The sequence below is a fragment of the Ctenocephalides felis genome, unplaced genomic scaffold, assembly GCF_003426905.1.
Source record: "Ctenocephalides felis isolate EL2017-DRISC unplaced genomic scaffold, ASM342690v1 CF-g0.4_SCAFFOLD_03572, whole genome shotgun sequence".
In the NCBI taxonomy this organism is placed as follows: domain Eukaryota; kingdom Metazoa; phylum Arthropoda; class Insecta; order Siphonaptera; family Pulicidae; genus Ctenocephalides; species Ctenocephalides felis.
In genome coordinates, this window is record NW_020539726.1 from 10,977,816 (window position 1) to 11,000,056 (window position 22,241).

The 22,241-nt window shown below is 28.7% G+C and overlaps 1 protein-coding gene across 1 annotated transcript in view; it reads right to left on the minus strand.

Annotated features, from left to right (window-relative positions):
• Window positions 1–21,534, minus strand: part of LOC113388067 (methyltransferase-like protein 9) — a 120,284-nt gene extending 98,750 nt beyond the window's left edge. Inside the window, exons 1-2 of the mRNA XM_026625477.1 lie at window positions 21,095–21,534; window positions 4,451–4,641 (exon numbers count right to left, since the gene is read on the minus strand). Of these exons, the coding sequence (XP_026481262.1) occupies window positions 4,451–4,641; window positions 21,095–21,445 (542 nt within the window). The 5' untranslated portion in view covers window positions 21,446–21,534. The remainder of the gene's footprint in view (window positions 1–4,450; window positions 4,642–21,094) is intronic.
• Window positions 21,535–22,241: the final 707 nt, after the last annotated feature.

Consider the following 22,241-nt stretch of genomic DNA (forward strand, 5'->3'; position numbering starts at 1 on the left):
TTTTATAAAATGGATTGTTAATTTTAAGTTAGATTCAACAGATGTTTTATTAATAACCTCCATAATAGCTTACACCTGAGCGGGGTCGAAAGGACCAACTGAAGCTTTACCGTGGCAAAGGTGTAAAAAATAAAAAACGCAAATAAAAAAGTGAATCAAGTTAAAAAAAGCAATTTTACAAGAGATAAATTAAATAAACAGTTATTCCAACTCCGTTGAATATTTTTGTCAAAATACCAGATCAAAGTTATTACAGTATTATCTTAAAATGCACTCATTAAATTTATATTTTGCATTGGTTGAATAATATAGCTATTATTTTGTAAAATTCATCTAAAATTAAAATAAAACACAGGACAACACTTATTTTTCACTTGGGCGTCCGAATTTATTCAGCCTGTGGGGTAAAAAGGACCAGGTTACAAATGTTTGAAAACGGCAAAAAACTCATTTCTACCAAGATGAATGAGATGGTAGTTTTACTAAACATATAGACAGATTGTTGTTTGTTTGATGTGTTTTTGTTGTGATATTATGGGTTTGATTTTCAAAATATAAGTCAAGTTGGACTTTTGTGCCGCGGCCATAACCTACCATAAGTATCGTGATCAAGGAATTAAAAATAAATAAAACAATAAATTTATGTTCGTTAAGACAATTGCATTAATAAATATTATCTAAGAACACTCTTTGTAATCTTAAGTCTATATAAATATAACCACATTCAATCAATGCATCCAAGTTAAAATATTGTTACGGTATTGACCGGAGGATGAACCATCAGTCAGATTGTAACAGCCGATGCAAGCAGAGTTCATTTTTTGTTGTATTAATTATGTTCACCTTACAAATCAGTGATGCACGTCATTTCATCTTTTTATTTCGTGTTTCATATTTTTCATTGTTGTTTGTTACGCGAGCGCGTAACACCAGTACACGGCATATGTTGTGTAGTTAATGATTTTATAATTACTCTGCAAGCGGCCACTCATTAACCTCCGATCCGAGTGCGGCAGCCGACCAAAAAAATTTTAAAAATAAATACCGACCCAAAAACGAAAAAGACGGATGTCGAATATTATATACCGAAACGTTACACAAAGAGTTGTATGTAGATCAGCAACTTGCGTGATGTAAAAGATAGCCAGGAGTTACAATCAAAAGGATTTCCCGTCAAATGTACACGCCAAGTTTCGGTTTCATTGTGTTATTAAAAGATCTTATAAGTCAATAAAGCTGAAAAATACCTGAAGACTGAACAGGTAGTTAATAAAAAAAAATCCACCGATTTTTAGAAGAATTCATAAAAGAATGCTTTTGGATGATAATTTGCAAATGGAAATGTCTAGCGACCTTCAACCTTTTTTATGTTTAAAGTTTATTTTGAACTTTGATAAATAATTTTAAAGAACAACAAGTATAAGTTTGCACTTACACTTAATGTGTAGTAGAAGGAAGCATTCAAAATGTTTATGTGAAATAAACTGGGTTTTAAAATATATTCATTAATATAAGAAAAACAATTTTCATTGCTTTTTCGGCTTCCTTCAATACAACAAGTACAATATAACAAGTAGTAGGGGTGACTGGGCACGGTTGTGCCACTTTTTTTTATCAGCAATAATTTTATTAATTTATCAGTTAGCTCGAAGAAAAGTAAATAAGATAGCAATTTAAACATTTATCTACGTGAAAATACTAAAATACTGTCCCTGAATACGATGGAATAGTCAAAAAGTGTCACAATCTGTTATGATAGGCATAAATATGGGTTAAAATACAATAGGTATAAATACCAAAGTGTTTTATTGTCAGAAATGCAATAATGGTAACTTGTTAGAACAAACATACTTTATCATTCTCCCTTTAGACCTTATTTCAAAATTTATATAGTTCAGCTGTTATGACGACTGCACTACCATACCCTGGCACAACCGTACCCAGTCTTCCCTACCTATTAAAACGATTTTGAGATATATTTTTATAGTTATTATTTTTAATTCTCAAACATTAAACCCCGTGATGGGCTAATATTTTAAGAATTTATCTGCTGGCTATTAACAAATCAAAACAATATTGTAAATATTTTACTATAATTTAAAGCTAGTGAACTAGATGAAACTGATACAAATTCATAAATGCATAGATATAAATCTTTACATTTAAGTATAATATATATTTTTAAAGTATGAAAGTTCACAGGGCAGTATATTGTGTTGCATTTACACACATCAATATTATTAAAAAATCAAGTTTGCACTGTGTAAGTTCGAAGAAATAATTTAATTACAATTAGCCTTTTGAGTCATTTGCAGCAACACAGATATGTATTTAAAAGATATCGTTTGAAAAAAGTCTCAGTGATATTTTTTTATATATAGTATTTAGATAGGTTTAATTAATACAATATTTATTTCATAATATTGAATTTTTAGTCATATTTTCACAAAATTTCTTATCATTACCTTAGCTGTTATATTAGTTCTGATTTGAAAAATGTACTTGGAATATTTCTTAACAGATGTAGTAAAAACTATATAGAGTATAGAACAAATATCCAATTTGACTTTCAACTATTATATTGTGAAAATCAAATCAATTATATCACAACAAATACCACATATCGAACAACTATCTGTGGTAAAATTGAACTAATTCATCATTGTAAAAATATGTTTTTCTTCTATTTTTCAAAAATTTGTCACCTGGCGGGTAAATTTGTCTTTTTGCATCATAGGCGGGGTAAAATGGGACAGCCACGAGACAAACAATCGATTGTCTCATTTTCAATTTTAAATGGATTTTATGAAATAATAGCTACAATATTCAACAAATACAATATATAAATTTTATGGACACATTTTTTAAAAAGATAAAATTATATAATCTTGATCTGGTATTTCGTCAGAAATATTCATCAGCAGAGTTAGAATAACTATTTTTATAATTTACTTTTTGTAAAATAGCTTTTTTTTAACTGCATTTATATTTTATTTGCTATTTTTTATTGGTTACTTTTTTGCCAGAGTAAAGGTTTAGTTGATCCTTTTTATCCCATTCCCGTGTAAGCTTTTATAGAGGTTATATAAAAAGACTGTTGAATTTAACTTAAAAATAATAAAATAACAGTGCTCACAACAAAAAACACTTTTTTTATGGACTTTCAAACATTGCCATTTATATCCAGATAGCAAAGTAGTAAGAATCAAGGTGGTAGCTGGTTATACATCTTTTGCCTTTTACTTTCAAATATTGTTATTATAAATATCATAACTTTACTCGTTTTTGAGATATCGTTGATGGACCATTTTCCCACGGACCTTTAAGCCCCGATCTACTCTAATATAATTTAACATCAAAATAATATATTACAGTAGTAAATTTAACTAAAATCTCCTTGGGTATGTGTAATATTATGTGATACACAAAAAAATTCGAAAACTCCATAGCTCCTAGAAAAAAATTGTTCTAGCATAATAAATAGTTAAGATTGATAAAAAATAGAAGTGCTTAATTAAAAGAATCGTATCGAAATATACCTCTGGCGATCATCACGCATACATCGATATCTAAATAACAATTCATCAGAATTCTGTATACATAAATACATGCTCTGTATACCTTTTTTAATTTCATACATGCGTAGTGTTTCTTCCGTTCTTTGTGTGACTTTCAAAGTACGGTGACTCATTTTTAATTACATTTATATAATTATTATTGCTTTATAATTGCAAACGCAATTAAAAAACGAGGTCTTACTCGTACTCATTAAGTTACCTGATCACTTTTTTCTTTTTCGTTTTGATTCTTGCATTGTTTCATTACGGTAAAAAATATTCGCCTTTTGTACACATAATGAATTTCATTTATTCATTATGAGTGTATGGTTCTTTGTATTTTTAATGAGTGAATTCCTGATAACTTGTAATTATAATATAAACGTATAATGTTATTGATCAACAAAGAAATAGATTTAAATATTTAGATTATTTTAAATTTGAAATATGAATTATGAAACATATAATGGTCATCACATTTTTACGAAACCAGGCAATAATCGTCAAATCGTTTTCTATCACTTTAGACATCAATTACGCATAAAACATCATATTCTTCAATCGATGTCATCATGTAGTAGAGATTTCTTTCTCCAAAATAAGGACCTCACCACATACAAAACCGTACGTTCACTTCATAATTTTCAACATATAAAAAACATTCTATATTTTTCTGAATTTGTAAGAAAAATAAAATTATTTCTCTAACTCTCTAACATTTTAAAAATAACATTAGTGATATGAGGATAAGCGAATAAGAAGGATATTATTTTATTTATACCCATTTAAATTGTTTCGACCTCTTTCTTTTTTTTTCAATACTAACTAATTGTATTCGGGTAATGATCATCGACGATTAATAAATATTTTACGGATTTTTTGTTAAATCTTACCCATTAACGTCAGTCTGGGTCATAAACAGTCCCAAAAGCATTCGAGCTATAGAATGGTAGATTTGGAGTGCCAAATTTGAAGCAGTAGTTTTAGCTCCTGCCAACCACCTCTTAGTAGTTCCATCTAAAGATAAAGGATGCCAAAGAGAGCGTGAACGGCTGCTCATGGCGTCCAAATCTACGGTGTACCACTGAAAGAGGAAAACATAACTTTGTGAAAAAAAATCATAGGTGAAGGATAAAAATAAGGCCGAAGTTCAAAAATTCCGTTGAAATGTGTGAACCTAATTCTTCAGGAAAATACATCGAAAAGAAATTGATTTTTTTACAGTATCTATATTATTTCAATGCGATTAGAATATTAATATCATCTTCAGTGGCACTGCAATTTAAAAAACAGATTACAATATAAATTAGAGCAAACCTAATTAATTTGTTTAAACTAATTAACTAAGTAACAGGATGCCTCACAACTATATTATTTATATTCAACAATATATTTATTTAAATCTATTTTATATACTATTGATTTTTCTTTATTTAATTTACAATTCACATGATCCAACGAAACAAACTAACTCACAAGGTCTTCTGCAATCAAAAGTGTATGATAATCAGCTACTTCGGAAAAGTTGTAATTATTTTATCTAATTATAATAAAATAAATAATATAAATTAACAATTGATAAATATTCAGTTCTAGCAAAAAAATCAATTAAAATTAATTAGCGCACGTGGTATTTATTGTTTATGAGTGTTGAATATGTTACAATACATAAAGCAGTAGTGTGCAAACTGCGGCACTTGAGCTTCTACCAGCATTTACTATCAATAGTATAAAAAGTAACTTTTGGTTCAGTAACAGTATATGTATTTGGTAATATCAACGAAAAAACTAAGCAATAATTACTTATAACGTTTTTAAAGTTTGTTCTATTATATTTTATACATTTTATATATGTGGTTCTTCGATTAAAATATTACAACAATCAAAATATGTAATTTGAATCACTCTATATCTGCATCAAGACACAAATACATAAACAAAATATTATAAATTAAAATAAATTAAATTTTTCTTTCTAAGTCTTTTGCATATAAATATTTGAGTAACATTAAAATTAACTTTTCTATTCAAACTAAAAATTTTATAAAAATTAAGATCTTATATTTAATGATTAAGTTTTTAATAAATAGTCATAATCCGATTAATGGTCTCGTATTAAGACAATTATTCTAAAATTTTTATTGAACTTCGATGCATTTTTTGTCTGAACAAAAAGTTTGTACTATGCAATATAATTCTTTGGATTTGAGTTTCTGAGTTTTTTTGATAGAAACTGCATAGCGATATGTCGTTTTTCAGATTTGAAAACAATCATATCAAACATCATTTAACATCATACATAAAATAATTGATATCATCACAAAAATAAGCAAAAATAAGCACATCAGTTAGTTCAGCATTGTCTAATATTTATAAGAATTATATAAACTGAATTAAAAAGTTTCAAAAGAAATTGTTTCGTTAACACAAAGCAGAAAGTTTTTTGAATCATTCAAATCGGATGCTTCGAATTGCAGTTCTCTCAAAAACTGCAATTTTTTGTACATTTAGCTCCGTATCTTTCAAACGGCTAGACCTGCCCTTGCCAAAAACTAACCACTACTTCTCCCATAATTACGAATTGAATGTTTTATAGATTATTCAAGTCGGAGGCTCAGTTCTCCTAAAATCTCGATTTCTATTTTCTGCACTCTTTGCTCTGTATCTCCGTAACAGCTGGACTTGACTTTACCAAAAACTAATCAGCACATCTCCCTGTCAATAGGAATCGAATGTTCTTTGAACCATTCAAATCGATTGGTGCGTCAAATCAATCAATTTTTTCTGAGGTATGCCACAATGTTCAAAAACCTTCACGAAGTGAAGATATGCAAAAATTTTCATTCTCGATTTTTGGTCCATTACTATAACTACCCTACGGAAAGTTAATAAATTACTAAGCATTAACACCTTGATCATATATATGTGAACCTAAAAATTACTCACTGTTCCGTGATATTATTAATTTCGGTCTATAAATAAATCTGAATATGCATGGATCATTAAACATTTAATATAATTGATATTACTAAGCTAATTTAAATGCAAAGTTAATGAAATAGTATTGCTATCCTTGAACATTATTTAACCTAATCATCTTACATATAGGGTAGGACGGGGCACAAAAGTCTAGTTTAACTTTGAGCAATTATATTGTGAAATCTAGACGAATTACATTACAGCATAAAATATATATCAAATAAACAACAATCGAACTGTATATTCAGTAAAAGTCCCAGCTAATTCATTATTGTAGAAATGTGTGTTTTTTCCATTTTCCAAAATTTTGTAACTTGGTTCTTTTTGCTCCGTAGGCGGAATAAATTAGGGCGGCCAGAGGACAGACAGATCCAATGTCCTATTTTAATTTCGAAAGAAGTATTTTTCAACCAATGCAAAATATAAATTTCAAAGATGCATTTTTTACAGAGATAACACTGAAAATAACCTAGATCTGGCATTTTATCAAAAATATACATAAGCAGAGTTTAATTAACTATTTACATAATTTATCTCTTGTAAAATAGCTTGTTTTAACTTAATTTACTTTATTATTTATTATTTGTTGTTTTTTAGATCTCTGCCAGGCTAAAGGTTCAGTTTTTGCAATAATGAGAAACATTACCGATACCAAATTGTTCCTTTTCAATTATCATTCTTCTCAAACTATGTTAGTGAACATAATATATTTTTGTTTTTACGCTCGGCTCGATATAAATATAAATCCTGATTAAATTAATTTCACACGTGTATTCTTACTGTTCTCACAATGTTCTGTTTATACAAAAGAGTTCTTTTCACTTATCTCTTATTATGTTAAGAGTTTTCAATAATAAAGGTACCCAATAATTATAAAATTTTATTTCAATCATCGCAAAGAATGAATCACGAAATCAATTAATCACTCTGCCCAAGCAAACCACTCACTGTTTAATTATAATTAATAAATAATAATAATGGGCGATATAATTAATATTAATAATTATATAATTATATACGAACATCTATCTGCTATGTGAAAAATATTGAAAGTCATTAGATTCATTAAAGGCTAACTCTCTTAATGAGACTAGCAGCGCATCTATGGTATTTGAATCTTAACATTAGCGGCGATATTTTTTTATGAAATAAATAATAAATATTTACAACAATATAAACATATAATTGAAAATAATATACACACTCTGATTTAATTTTGCGCTGGCAACGAGTATTCTATGAAGTGACTGACTATTCTTTTGTAAATGTAGTGAAGATTTTACTTTTTTAACCACTTGTACTTGATTGATTGATTCTTATGTGAATAATTTCAATAATTTCAATTATTGAGCAAAAATGTTGAAATTTCATTTAGTAAAATATAATGTAATAAAACAATCTTCCCTTAAACTTATCCATTCAAATCCATCAAATCCATGGTCATTCGTATTATTGCAATACATTTTCGATAATTTACAGTTATAAATTTATATTAGATAGAAATGTGGTCAATTCAAATTAGGATAGAGTGGGGCTTGAAGATCCGCGGGTAAAAAGTCGACCACCGATATGTCAAAACCAAGCAGTTAGGAATTTTTTAGCAAAATATTTGAAAGTAGAGGGAAAAAATGAATAACCAGCCATCACTTTTGTTCCTACGACGTCGCTATCAAGAGATAAGGCAATGTTTGAAAATTCATCATAAAAGAATTTTCTTTCGTTGATAGTTTTTTAGTTATGAGCACTGTTGTTTTCATACAAGACCTTATTATAGTTTTTAATTATACGTTACTTAATAGTTTTATAAGATATATTGTTATTTTTAAGTTAGATTCAACAGATTTCATTAGATTCTATGAAAGGGTAAAAAAACAACTCAAACTTCACCCTAAAGTAGGTGTAAACAATAGAAAACTAATGAAATTAATAGTTATTCAAACTCTGCTAATGAATATTTATGATGAAAATCAAGTTTATATACAGTGTTACCTTTGTGAAAAATGTGCCTATAAAAATTATATTTCGCATTGTTTGATTAATGTGGATATTATTTCGTAAGATCTCTATAAATTTAAAATTAAGATATTGGATCTGATTGCCTCATGACTGTCCTTTTTATCCAGACTATGGGGTAAAAAGCGACATAACAAATTTTAGAAAAACAGAAAAATATAGCACATTTTGTATACACTATAATTAAGAATTCACTAGAAATTTTTCAGAACATAGTTGATAGTTGTTTGTTTGACATTTGTTATTTGTTGTAGTTCATTTGGTTTACACAGAATAAATAATTAAAATCAAATTGGACCTTTGTGCCTGCCCTACTCTATATAAACACTAAATTTTAATTTTTTTTAGCAATCTATTTAAAGCATTGTATTAGTAACGTGATCTATTGATTTACATACTTTACAATAAAATGTTCATATAAAAATATGTTTATTGTAAGCATATATTGTTATAATTGATGCGTAAAAAATTGTGTAAAATATAACTATTGCGAATAAGAAAAATAACTAATAAACGACGTTTCAGAACACATAATTAGACAAATAATAAATTTAACAAGCCGCGACGCCTTTATATGACAACATTATATCGTAATGTGAGTTATATGTATTCTTCAAATATCACAATTATGAATTTCATTGTCTAGAACTAATTCATATTTTCCATAAATAACAAAACTAAAATGCTACAACAAGGATTTTTTTACACTTCAGATGTCATTTTAAAACAAGCAATATTATTTCAGATAATTGAACTATTATTTATTAAACTAGATAATATAAAATGCAAATGAAAGTAGCTATACTACACTAATTAAACCTATTCATATATTTGTTCTAACGGATTTAACAATTATAAAACAGTTTTAATTTGTTACCTTATGTTTCGCGTTAGGTTCATACAGCGTTTTAAGTAGAGCAAATACTAAAATAATTTTGACTAGACATCATTTACAATGAATTAAAAATTTATCACTTTCTTTGTATTACTACTCACTTTTTTTATTTCACTTTTCATATACAAGAAGATACTTAAAAAATGTTTTCAGAAATTTTTTGTTAATATATAATTTGATTGTACTTTTTTCAATATTTTAAAATTTAATCCGAGTGGGTACACTATAGGTAGTAGGTACACTATTTTATTTAATAACTAATTAATCAATATAAATTATATATAAATTTGTGAATATAAATATAAATATATTAAAATTAGTTAAATGTTTTCATTCTTTCTTCCATTCAATTAGATCACTTTTTTCTATCAACGGATAGATTTGATTCTGTCCATATTGAAAATGCGATATCGAACATCGTCAACCAAATGGAGAATAGTAACTTTATTAAGAAAACAAAAAGTTATGTAATTGTGTTGCAAATAGTCATCAATAATAAATACAAAAAAAAATCTAATTAAAATAAAAACCAATTTTGCAAAAAATAGCATTGTCATTAATCGTCAAATAAATTATTTGAGCCGTAGAGGCCCTTTATTTGTCAATATATAAAAAATCATGCACGTTTCATAACTTAGTCGTAATCATTTTTTAAAGCATTACCAGGAACTATTTTTGTTTGATGAACAACAATAAGAACTTAAGAATCCCTTAATGGGTGTTAAAAGTTGTACTATATCTATACTATGCTATATACTATATATGTAGTTATACTATAAGTTATTATTGCAATTTACGTGCAAGGACTAATATTGACGCATCAATTCTAAATCAGGGCTTTTTCACACGGACACATATTGGTAGTATTTATATTTCCAAGTGAAAATTGATGTCACTACTGCTTGACAACAGGCTGCTCAATGCGAGATCGAACCCGGAACTTCTGATTAAGGTCCAGACGTTCTAGCCACTTACTTACGAGCGAACCCGAAACAGTGAAATTTTTATCTATGCTGACTCTATGGGATCTATTGCTTAATAGATGAGATCTATAAAAAGATGTTTGCTTTGAACTATGCGAATACAAAAAATATAAATAGACAAAAGTAAAATAAAAGAATTTCATCTCAACATCAAAAATAATAAGCATCGCACAACTAATTCAAGTTACTCTACTAACTAATAATGAACAAAATCATTTGATTCTACGTGACATTAATTAAAGCACCTTTTGCAACAATTTAAGTAAGTGAAAGTGTTTTATCGGCATCGTGCAGGATGGATTGTCTATGTACCAGGAGACAACCAATAAAATGCACATATGCACGCACTATACTGTACGAACAAAAATAAAGTCATAATATACGAACAATAAAACAAATAAATAAAAAACACAGGACCGTATTAAGTGGCCGCGTCATTAGTGACATGACTTGACGATTTTCTCTTACTCTCTGAGGGCCTATTAAATTAATTATACACACACTGTCACTACTGACTTACTACTAATGCAGACTAATAATAAAATGTAGTCGCAGATGCATCGACATCGACAAATGTACTACGTAGTGTAAATAGTGACTAACTGACATTTATAAAATGCCCTTGTTTCAATACACAAATTTAAATCTTAACCCTTCCCACTTGGATGCCGACGCTCCGGCGGCAAATTACGTATTAATTCTGGAACTCGCGAGTGGAAAGGGTTAAAATGTAATAAAAAAGACTACCTATCGAATCAATATCAATAATGAAATCAATCCCATGTATCTCAAAACATTTTTTTGAGATTTCGATTCCATTTTACTTCAATGTTTAGTGTAGGTACTTAACAATCGATTAAAAATCTAACTATTAGGATGATTTTGATTGAGCTTTACATTTTTTATGTTTTTTACTTGTATATTTCAGCAGCAATCAGAATTATGTGTTGTACAAAACTGAACTTAGTATTTTTTAAGAATGGAACCCACCGTTTATACTCTATTCTCTCAAGATTATGGGACCGATTCTGCTGTGAAATGGAACGAATGTTATGGCAAGGCTCTGTTATGTAGCAGTTGAAAATTGGTATATCGGATTTTTTTTTGAAAAAAGCTATAAATTGGCATCAAAATCATTACCAGTGTGGAGCCAATTCTGTATGGAAACACGATCAAACTCTTTATGAAGCAGAGATGAGACAACTGTTAGGGTTGCCATATTTAAAACCGACGTAGTATTAAGCCAAATCAGCACGATATTGCTGTCCAGACAATATAAAGATTGGAAATGAGCTACTGTTTTTGTTGTACAATACTGAATCTAGTATTTTTCGAAAAGGAAACCCACCGGTTATACTCTTATAAGACGAGATTATGGGGTCCGTTCTGACGTGAAATAGACCAATATGTTATAACAAGGCTATGTTAAATAAGAATTTTCATACAAAATGGTACCAAATACTGTCAAAACCATGTTTTTGGTGTGCAGTCCAGCGTTTAGATAGAAAACTTAACCTGTCACATGATGTTATCATAAGTGCTTCTTTGTGATGCGAGTTAATAACATATGAGTGAAGTTCTATTTTATGTGTAAAAGCCTAAACAACATTTAGTACCATTTTATATAAAAACTGGAACGTAACATATCCTTGCCATAACATTGGTCTATTTTACGGCAGAATCGACCTATATATTAGACATGTTGCATCAACGCCCCAGATCATGAGATCATATTTGAGATCTTTAATCTTAAGTGAAAATTGTTATCAAACTGCTTGATATCAAGCTGGCCAAGAATAGGATCGAATTCAAAACTGGTGGCTGTTAATCTTTGTGATTTACCACTGTACCACGACTGGCACATTCCATGGGTTTTGTAACGTTAAAATATTAATATTATTATTTTATTGATTTTTCTAAGAAAATGTTTTCCTGTTTTCTAATTTTAGGCATCACAATTGATATGCTTCTCTCATATAAATAAACTTATTAATGATGTCTCTTGTTTAAGTCTTATGGCATATCAAAAATATTATAAAACATATATTCATATGCACACACTCTCAAATATGAATATTATATATATATATATATATATATATATATGTGTGTGTGTGTATGTGTGTATAAAAATATAATTTAGACATCATGGTTTTCTTTTATTTTTATTTTTAATTAAATGAAGTCAATAAACGCACCCTTCTCCAGGTATCATTAATTAAGAAGAAAAGTCATTAGTTCTATTGATTGAACACCCGAATTGTATTAGTCTGTGAACGGTTGTTAAGATTAATTAAAATTTGTTATAGGGTTACCAATAACGGTTTTTGGTTATAGGTCATTACTTCAGATCATTTACTTATTTAAGTTCAAATTTTATATTTTTTTTTAAAATACATTTGTATTTTTTTAATTATTGAAAAGTATGCAGATGTCTTTGCTATTACATAATAGTTTTACATAGAATTTTCAAGTTAAATTAATTATGTATTAGTTTCGAGGTAAAAAATGCGCTTTAACCAGCTGAAAAATTTCTTTAGCCTTTTGGTTTCGAGTTTTATTTTAACAAAGAGAAATTACTTAAAATTTCTCATTATTATAATTCACTATAGTTAGATAGTTCTCTTATTAAAATTAGCTCATGTAAGGTTAATAGATTGCCTATAATTTTTAATTTTAGAAACATTCGAAATTATGAGTTTATTAAGGTCAACATCTTTACAAATACATTTAGCCATCATCTCCACAAATTGAAATTGTAGATATGCTGATCAGTATGTGATTGAGTTGTTAGATGATTCGCAAACCAAAATGTGATACATGAATAATCGGTTTTATCTAATTGCTTATAAGTTCATTCATGTTGCAAATAAAGCAAATTGAGTTTTTCATATATCGGTTGATATAATATGTCAACCAATCTACGGAACCGTTTGTCATTAAATCCACCGAGTCGCTACATCAAATATCTTCGGTATATTTGATTAGGCACAATGTACACTGAACGGCATACACACGGTTGTGGATTCAGAAATAGTTAAACTATAATCTTTATGACGAATTATTAACTTCCCGTAGTAAAAGTTATAGTAATGGGCCGAAAATCGAAAATAAGAATTTTTGCACATCTTCACGTTTCAGAGGTTTCAGAACATTGTGGCATACCTCAGAAAAAGATGGATGTTTGTGTATCTGTGTGTGTGTGTTTTTTTTGTGTGTCCGCATTTTTTGGTTCATGTTGCTCATAAATCAACCGATTTGAATGGTTCAATAAACAGTGCTGATTAGTTTTTGGCAAAGGCAGGTCCGGCCATTTCGAAGATACAGAGCTGCTTGTGTTGATAAAACAATTGCTTTTGGTTTTTTATTTCAATTTTTTTTTTTCAAATAAAAACTTTTTTGTACATCGAAAATAATTCAGGTTTTAATTTTAATTCTGGCCAAGGTTCTAAAGCTCACTTATATACTTAAATAAAATTATTCTAACTTTGTAATTCAGTTTATATAATTTTCATAAATATTAGAAAATGTTACAGTAATTATAACGATCTATTTAAAAACATTTACTTTTTATTTAATTTACATTTATTTCACTTTAAACCATACTGATTATTTTTCTATAAAAAATATGAAACAATTTACTGAACCTACAAATGATGTCATTTTTTTGGAAGTATATTATATGTTAATATGTCGAGCTATTCTGGGTTAGAATTCGATATCTTTCAAGTCTACTTTTTTTTTAATGCGTGTTTGAAAATGATATGATTTAATATATATTTTTATACATTGCCGACATGAACAAAAGAAAAATTGCAACTTATCAACAAACTACAAAATTCATTAATTCTTCATTTGGAATTTAATATTTAAAATTAAAAATTGAATACCAAAGTATCATAATAGTTGTTATATTAGAAGTACGTTTACCGATATTATATCAATTGAAGTTAAAATATTTATTCCTCATTTGAATATCGAATATACTTTTAAATAAAGTAATTAAATTCACATTACCAAAATATTTAAATTAGAGCTGTAAGTTAATTCTTTGTAATTTTCAGCCCTCTATTGCACTGTATATTTACGTGAATAGTAATATAATTCGCAATTGTTGAATAGTTTGTTATTAGGTACTCTTGAGCAGCCCAAATCTAAACAACACAAAAATTCTTTATTTACTTTTATACTAATTATACATGATTATTTGCCATATCTATTAAATATTCCTGCCTCACTCGTATTTGTTGATTCGAATGTGTAAATATTTTTCGAAAATCCAATGATTAAATTCGATAGTTTGTTGAAATTCTTGGAATCGATTGAACTGAATATTGGATCGCTCGTAAGTAAGCGGGATCTGAATCAGAGGTCCCGCTTCAAGCAGCCTGATTTCAAGTAGTATTGACATCGATTTTCACTTGAGAAAACGGATAGCAATATTTCTTTCAAATAAAAATAACCCTCATCCGGCATTGCTGCATCAATAAATATTTGTCGTAATATAGAAATTGTAGTAATAAATTTATCACGCAAAGATGAGACTACTGTTTGGGTTGCCATATGTAAAACCGACGTAGTATTAAGCCAAATCAGCATGACAAATTGCTATCCAGACAATATAAAAACTGGAAATGAACTACTGAACATTAAGTAATTTCTACATATTAGTGATTCCGAAAATGTAAAGAACATACAATTTGAACAAAAAATGGATAAAAAATACTTTTCTTCAAATCAAGAAAATGCGCCTCATTCTTATTCAAAGCCCTAATGTTAATCAAGATTTTCATTCATTGATGTATTGCATATAATTTTATTATTAAAAATGTAAATTTTATGCGTAAATCATACTTGTGCCTGTATATTTGAAAATGAGAAACGCACAAAACAAATTGGTTCTAACAGCATGTCCACAAACTTGAATTAGAATCCCAGCTTTTGTCAAATGTTAAGATGTTATTAAAAATAAGCACTGAAATAAAATAAACTCATACTTATATATACAAACAAAGTGAAAATAATTAATTAATATTTATATTTCCATTTTCCATTCGATGTGAAAAGAGCTTCCTGGATGCAACTTGCAGTAGCTCTGTGAGCACCTTATATTGTAATCTGTACAAATTACTGTTCGGTAATCGTATAATCATTGCCGGGACGAAACAACAAAGAAGCGCAAACCGTAAGTAGAAAAAAACGGCAGCGGCTTTCCTTGTCTTCTCGATGTGAAACACAGATTGAAGAATTAATTTGAGATTATGATAAAAACCGTACTGTAATGACACAGAAGAAGTCTCGATACGGCGAAATGTCATTTGAGGAAGACTGAGGTGATTCCTGAACTTTTAACATTTTTAATGATCATGAGAAATAATTTAGAGCGTTTTTGCTTGGTAACGTCGTTATTGGCAAGCGAGGTAACAGTTGTCGGACAGGCTCATTTAGGTAATATTTATAATAAGAGTGTTTTAAGATTTTTACAGTAATTTAATGGCACAAAAAGTGACAAAAGTTCTCTTCTTCAAGCATTGATACAAAAACAATGATTGTTTAACTGAATTTTGTTTTTCAGTTTATATAAAATCTACGGACTGAATGTTGAACAATTTGTTGATAAGTGCTTAAGTGAGATGTTTTCACTCGCAAAACATGTATTATATTGAAATAGTTGATTAAAAGCATCAACATACTATTTTTCAACGTATATTTTTATAATATATTTGAAAATTAACAAATTGAACTAAAGTATTACTAAAATATAGCATTTACATTTATTGTCTTAATATGGACGTTATAAATAACAATTAAATGTGAGGCAGTTGTTTTCTTGCAATAATAAAAATTTGTCGCTTTTATGTATTCTATTTGTCTATTCTATGTATTTACTATAGGGTAGACTGGGTACGGTTATGCCAGGGTACGGAGGTATTCGTCATAACAGCTGAAAATCTGTGTAGATTTTGAGATAGGGTCTAAAGGAAGAAAGATGAAGTATGATAATTCGAACAAGTTCCCATTCTTGCTTTCAGTCAGTGCCTTACAATCTGTAGATTATATTGCTTTTGAATAACAAACAGAATTCTTTTAATAATAAATGTTAATTGTATATAGATAAATCATTTTGTTCGTTATTATGCTGTAAGTTGAACATTAGTATTTAATTATCGTTTTTACATAATTTTTGCTTAGATAATTTAGCTCAGTCATAATGATGATTTATTTTTTCAAAAGTGTGCGTTGGGTACGGTTGTGACAAATTTTGGGGGTGCGGTTGTGATATGTATTTCTTGACTTTTTCGGGTAAAAATTAAACAGATAAAAAAATCTGACATAAATATAAAATAAAAAAGAGAAAGAAAAGGGAAATATTAATACAATAAAAATTCCACCAAAAATTCTTGTTATTTGTAAAAAATATGTTTTGTTATAACGAATATTATATATATATATATATATATATATATACTGCTTTTTTTTATTCATATGCTTTGTTCGAATGTTTACGTTGTGTACACAACATTGTGTTTCATATATTATTGTTATTAACGGAAATAAAAGTTGTTATAAACCAATTTTGATGTTTATAGCTATTGTTTTTTAAGAAATTTTTATGCCTGTCACAACCGTCCCTCGAGTGTGTACGGTTGTGACCCGCCCTTTTCTTGTATGATTTAATTTTATGACAAATCCATCGCATTTAAGGACTGAATGTCAGTATTCTCCAGTTGACAATTTTCAATGTTCAAATTACCATTTAATTTACTCTCCCAGTTAACTGGTGAATAAACAAAATTATTGTTTAAAAAAAATGTGGCACAACCGTATCAAGTCTCCCCTACTCTTTCATAAACTAAGTTATATTTAACTCTTAATTTCTTGACTTATATAGTTCAAAGCCTTGGCATCGCAAGAATTAAAAGCAGCTGTCTACCATAAAATTAATTTTCAAATACTGCAAACTCATTCAACATACCAAAATTTAATTATAAATTGCAAAAATAGTAAATCTTACTTAAATCAAAAATTCTTTTACGAGTAAGGCGTGAAAGGTTATTTGTAGGTCTAGTTTAGGTAAATATCTCAACAATAACTGAATATTAGTAAGGAGTTACAAATACTTATGATGATTTGTTTCATTCGGAATAAAAATGATAAATTCAATTTATAAAAAAAATATAATGAGATTTTTAAATTATATTTACACCTACAATAGCATAGCAAAATTACTAATGAACAACTAACTTGCAAAACTGTATTATATGTTATTAGTGCTGTAATAACACATCTCAAACAGCATTCTACTATTTCCTAAATATCTCATTAAAGTTTATAAAAATACCATTTATCGAAATTATAAAAAAATATATTATTCATATGATTCAGATCCACACATATAAAATTTAAAAATTCTTATTGAATTTTTTAAATTACAGTTTGGTTTTTGGTGGCACACAACTGTTTTACCATCATTTCTGCTTGTTAAACTAGAATTAAAATTAAAGATAATTTTTTTTTATTTTATACCAAAAATACTTCTTTTTTCTTTGTTTTGCTTACACATTTCCTACATTAAAATATTTCTTTCTGAGCATAGATTTTTGTAATATTTATTTTACAGATAGTATAGTCCAGTCTTCCATCATAAAAAGGCTCTCAAAAAAACGTGATGTTATTAATGCGATGACAAGGTTGTGATTTATTAGAAACTGTTATCTAATGCGTTTTCTGAACAATGCACAATGCACGTGTAGAATTATGTAATGCAATTTAACCACAAGTTGGGAAGAATAACTAAACCAATTTACTAGCTTTTCATGCAACAGATTTATAGCTCGGTATACCTACGGTGAACATTCAGAGTTTGGTGCCATGAAATGTAATTACAGAAGAGTTCGCATATGTGCACCTGTATGAAATGATGATTCCACAAAAGCTTTCTTGAAAGGTAATTATTTTTATGAATTTAATATTAGAACATACATATTATTTTAAATTTATACTCGCATAAATGCGTTTATATGCCGCATGTAATATATGAAATTAGTGCCGTATAAATGTATTTAATTTGAAGACATGATACCCGCTGACAAATCTTTTACTGTAGTAGAATAATAAGGTATCGAGTATATAACATATAAAAATTAAAACTAGTTGTGAATAACCGCGACATAATCGATAAGAAATAAAACTTAGCTATTTACATAAAATTTTCAAACGATATGCTATTAATAATCCAAATGCAAACAAACTTATAATATCTGTAATTGAATAAATTAAATTAATTTATTCAACACATTTCATTTTAATTCGTGTAATAACAATATATTCAAATGCACGTCAACGGTAATCACACGGAATTACAATATCAAGAACGGAATATACACGACGTAGATTCTAAGGGCGAGGTTTTATTATCCCAAACTTCGATGAATTTTCATAATTCAACCGTTTGTCGAGAGTCTGTAATATTTTAGTATGTTAGTTTAGAGTTTAGACCATGTTATCTTTCGTCAAACAAAGTTTTAATAACTTAAAAACTGAAATTAATAATGAAGAAGCGAACACGTCGAACTTCACCAATAAAACATCAGCAGGATTCACAATCGATCCAAATTCGATTCCAAATCAAAAAGTTTGGAAATGTTGAATCAGCTGATTTTTATTGCAAAAATGCTGATGAAAAATTTTGCACTTTTATGGAAATTCTAAGGGAACGACCAGGTTGATCGTCCTTTAAAACTAATCAATGCTCAAGCTTATTAAATTTCATCATTTAAAAATTTTTGAATTTGATGCAACCGTTTTTGAGAAAACTGTCGCAAGATCAAATTTTGCCTCACACACACACACACTTATTCACAAAAGGACTTTCAAATTTGGAGGAGTTATAATAGCTTTAAACGTAAAGAAAATGTAAAATTTTCAAATAGGATTTTCTGGCAAAAACAAACTTCTGTTTCAGTAAGATGATATGGGAATTTATAATAACTGTTAACATATTTGTTCAATTCTTCAGTGGGCAATATTATTCACATATCATGATAATAATAAAATAGATTCCAGATAGGTTGACAAGTAGACAAGTGGACAAGTACATAGGTAGACAAGTAGACAAGTAGCAAGATAGACTGATACATAGGTAGACAAAATGACGATGTGATAGGTAGCTATGCAGGCATGTAGAAAGGTAGATAGAAAAGCAGACAAATAGAAAAGTAGACAGCGTTAACAAAATCGTGTCGGACATGACTAGCCCAAATTAGTCCCGAGTTTGCTGGATCGATTCCAGACACGACCAAGTGTGATTTCAGCTTGCAGCTTTGATGTCAAATTTATATTTAAGGTTATAGATCTCAAATATGATATCAAGTAAGAATCAGGTCTCGGCGGTGGAGCTGCATATATATAATAATAAATTGCCTACCAATACGTCGAGTATAGTTATTTAGTCACAACCGGATTGGAAAACGACTGAGATACAAAAGTAGACAGGTAGACACTCAGACATGTAGATACTTAAGTAAATAGGCATTTAGACAGGTAGATCATACACAATTCGAATACATATCGATTTTTTTGTTATTTTTGAACAGTAATCAGAATCTAATAGTTCTATAAGTTCTATAAGTTTTTCTGGGCTTGCTCGTAGGTAATTGGCTAGAACGACTGGACCTGGATCAGTTCGAATCCCCTTCGAGGAGCATGTTGTCAAGCAGTAGTGACAACGGTTTTCACTATTTACTAAATAGAAAGTCTATCACTATTACAATAATTGTAATAATAAAATTCATCACATAGAGATGAACATATCCGATATCGATTCGATCACCAATGGGTGACCTTTCGACCTTTTTTCCTTTATTTAATAACCATCAAAATTACTGAATGTTGTATAAGAACGACAGATTGTAAGTCACAAATGTAAAAACAAAACAGAGATGAGACAACTGTTTGGGTTGCCATCTATAACACAGGCCTACAATTTTTTTTTTGGTGCATCAAATATTAGAGCTGATTCTTATAGTATTTTTTGCGCTGATTTCAAATCTGCAAATCATTTTTTTGTATCAGCTCTAGGTTGGAACTTGGAAGGAAGTTGCCGAAACTAGGTCTATTCTAGGTCGTCACGGAAAAGAACTTTTCACAGTGTCAACTAATGTCCCAACTAAGGCCGAATGGGTCTTGTAAGTTTGTATGTACGAGTAGGCATATCTCATTAAAATAACATTCTGAATTGTATTATTATTTTGTACTTTCATTCCTTATATATCATATCTTGAAAACTGAAGCTCATAGAAAAAAACCAATGTCATTTTTAAAATCAGCGCCCCAAATATACTTGAAACCAGCATTAAAATCGTTTGTTTGTTTTGTATTTCCAAGTGAAAATCGTTGGCACTGTTGTCTGACAACGGGCTGCTCGAAGTGGGTATCGAACCCGGGATCTCTGAATCAAGTCCCGGCGCTCTTAACGGGCGAGCCCTTATTAAATCAATTATTTACTCATTTAGTAAAATTGATGCCACTTCCCTTACAGCCACTTACACCTAATTTTTGCAATAAATTGGTTAAATCAATGTTCAAAAATTTGTCTATGATAATCATTTAATAATATTATCACAATATTATTATACATATAAATATTAAATAGTAAACATAACCACCTTAGTCTGATCCAAGTTATCAAGATATTCATCATTCTTCATTCTGTCCATGAGCGCTCTTGCCAGCGCTCCTCTAGGTCTCCACACTCCAACACTCACATCACTCATTTTATTATTATGATTATTATTACTCGGGTCTGAGTTATTTAGTTTATTTTTATTATTCACTTTATTTTTATTATTAACGTTGTAAGGTTCTCGGTCTGTTCTCGGCAGACAATCAGGCACCGCGAGAGAGGGCAATGGTAAAAACTCGTTTTCTTTCTTAACGCAATTGTTCGAAACGTTAACTAATGAATTCAAAATCTTTACACTGCCGTAAGATGCTGGATGGCAGAAGTCAGATAACATATTTATATACAAGCTGAGTTATCAAGAGAAATGTTATCATAATATGCACTGATAACAAGTAAGATTTTGATATGAAAATATTTGACGAGACGGCATTACGGTTTATAACACTTGACTGTGTTAATACAAAAAATCGCACATTAGGAATGAAATTTAATTTTTAATAGTATGAATTGTTTTCGTTAGTCTGAATGATTTATACTAAATAAAAAAATTAAAATATATACATTTATATTACAAAAACATAAGTTAAAACTCAATAAAATATTTTTAATGATATAAAATTTAAAAATTCTTATGTAAAATATGCGCAAGTGATATTGTAAATATATTAATAAAATATTTCTACTTCCATTTCTATCAAACCCACGTGCAGTTGATAAAATACGACTCAACAATATTAAATTTTATTATCAAAATATGAAATATTTCCACGTTTAACTTGGCTAAAAATGGTTAAAATATATATTTCCTTAACTAAACAACCCACGTGCAGCCAATACAATATGACTCAACTAAATTTATTAATAAAATAAAATTAGCACCATTAAATGCATTTTGCAATAAACTATAAATTTATAAATAATCGGTGTATTTATTAACTCTACTACTATAAAATCCGAGTCATTTTACTATTATTTGTAATTTTGTCAACAAAGCAAAACCAAACCTAACCTATATGTTGTTCTAACCCAAAACTATGTCTTTCGAAATAAGTATCACTTTACTAATTGTTACAACTGGAATTTACAGTAAATTTATGTGTTTTGAGTTATTAGTGGTTATTATTCGACAA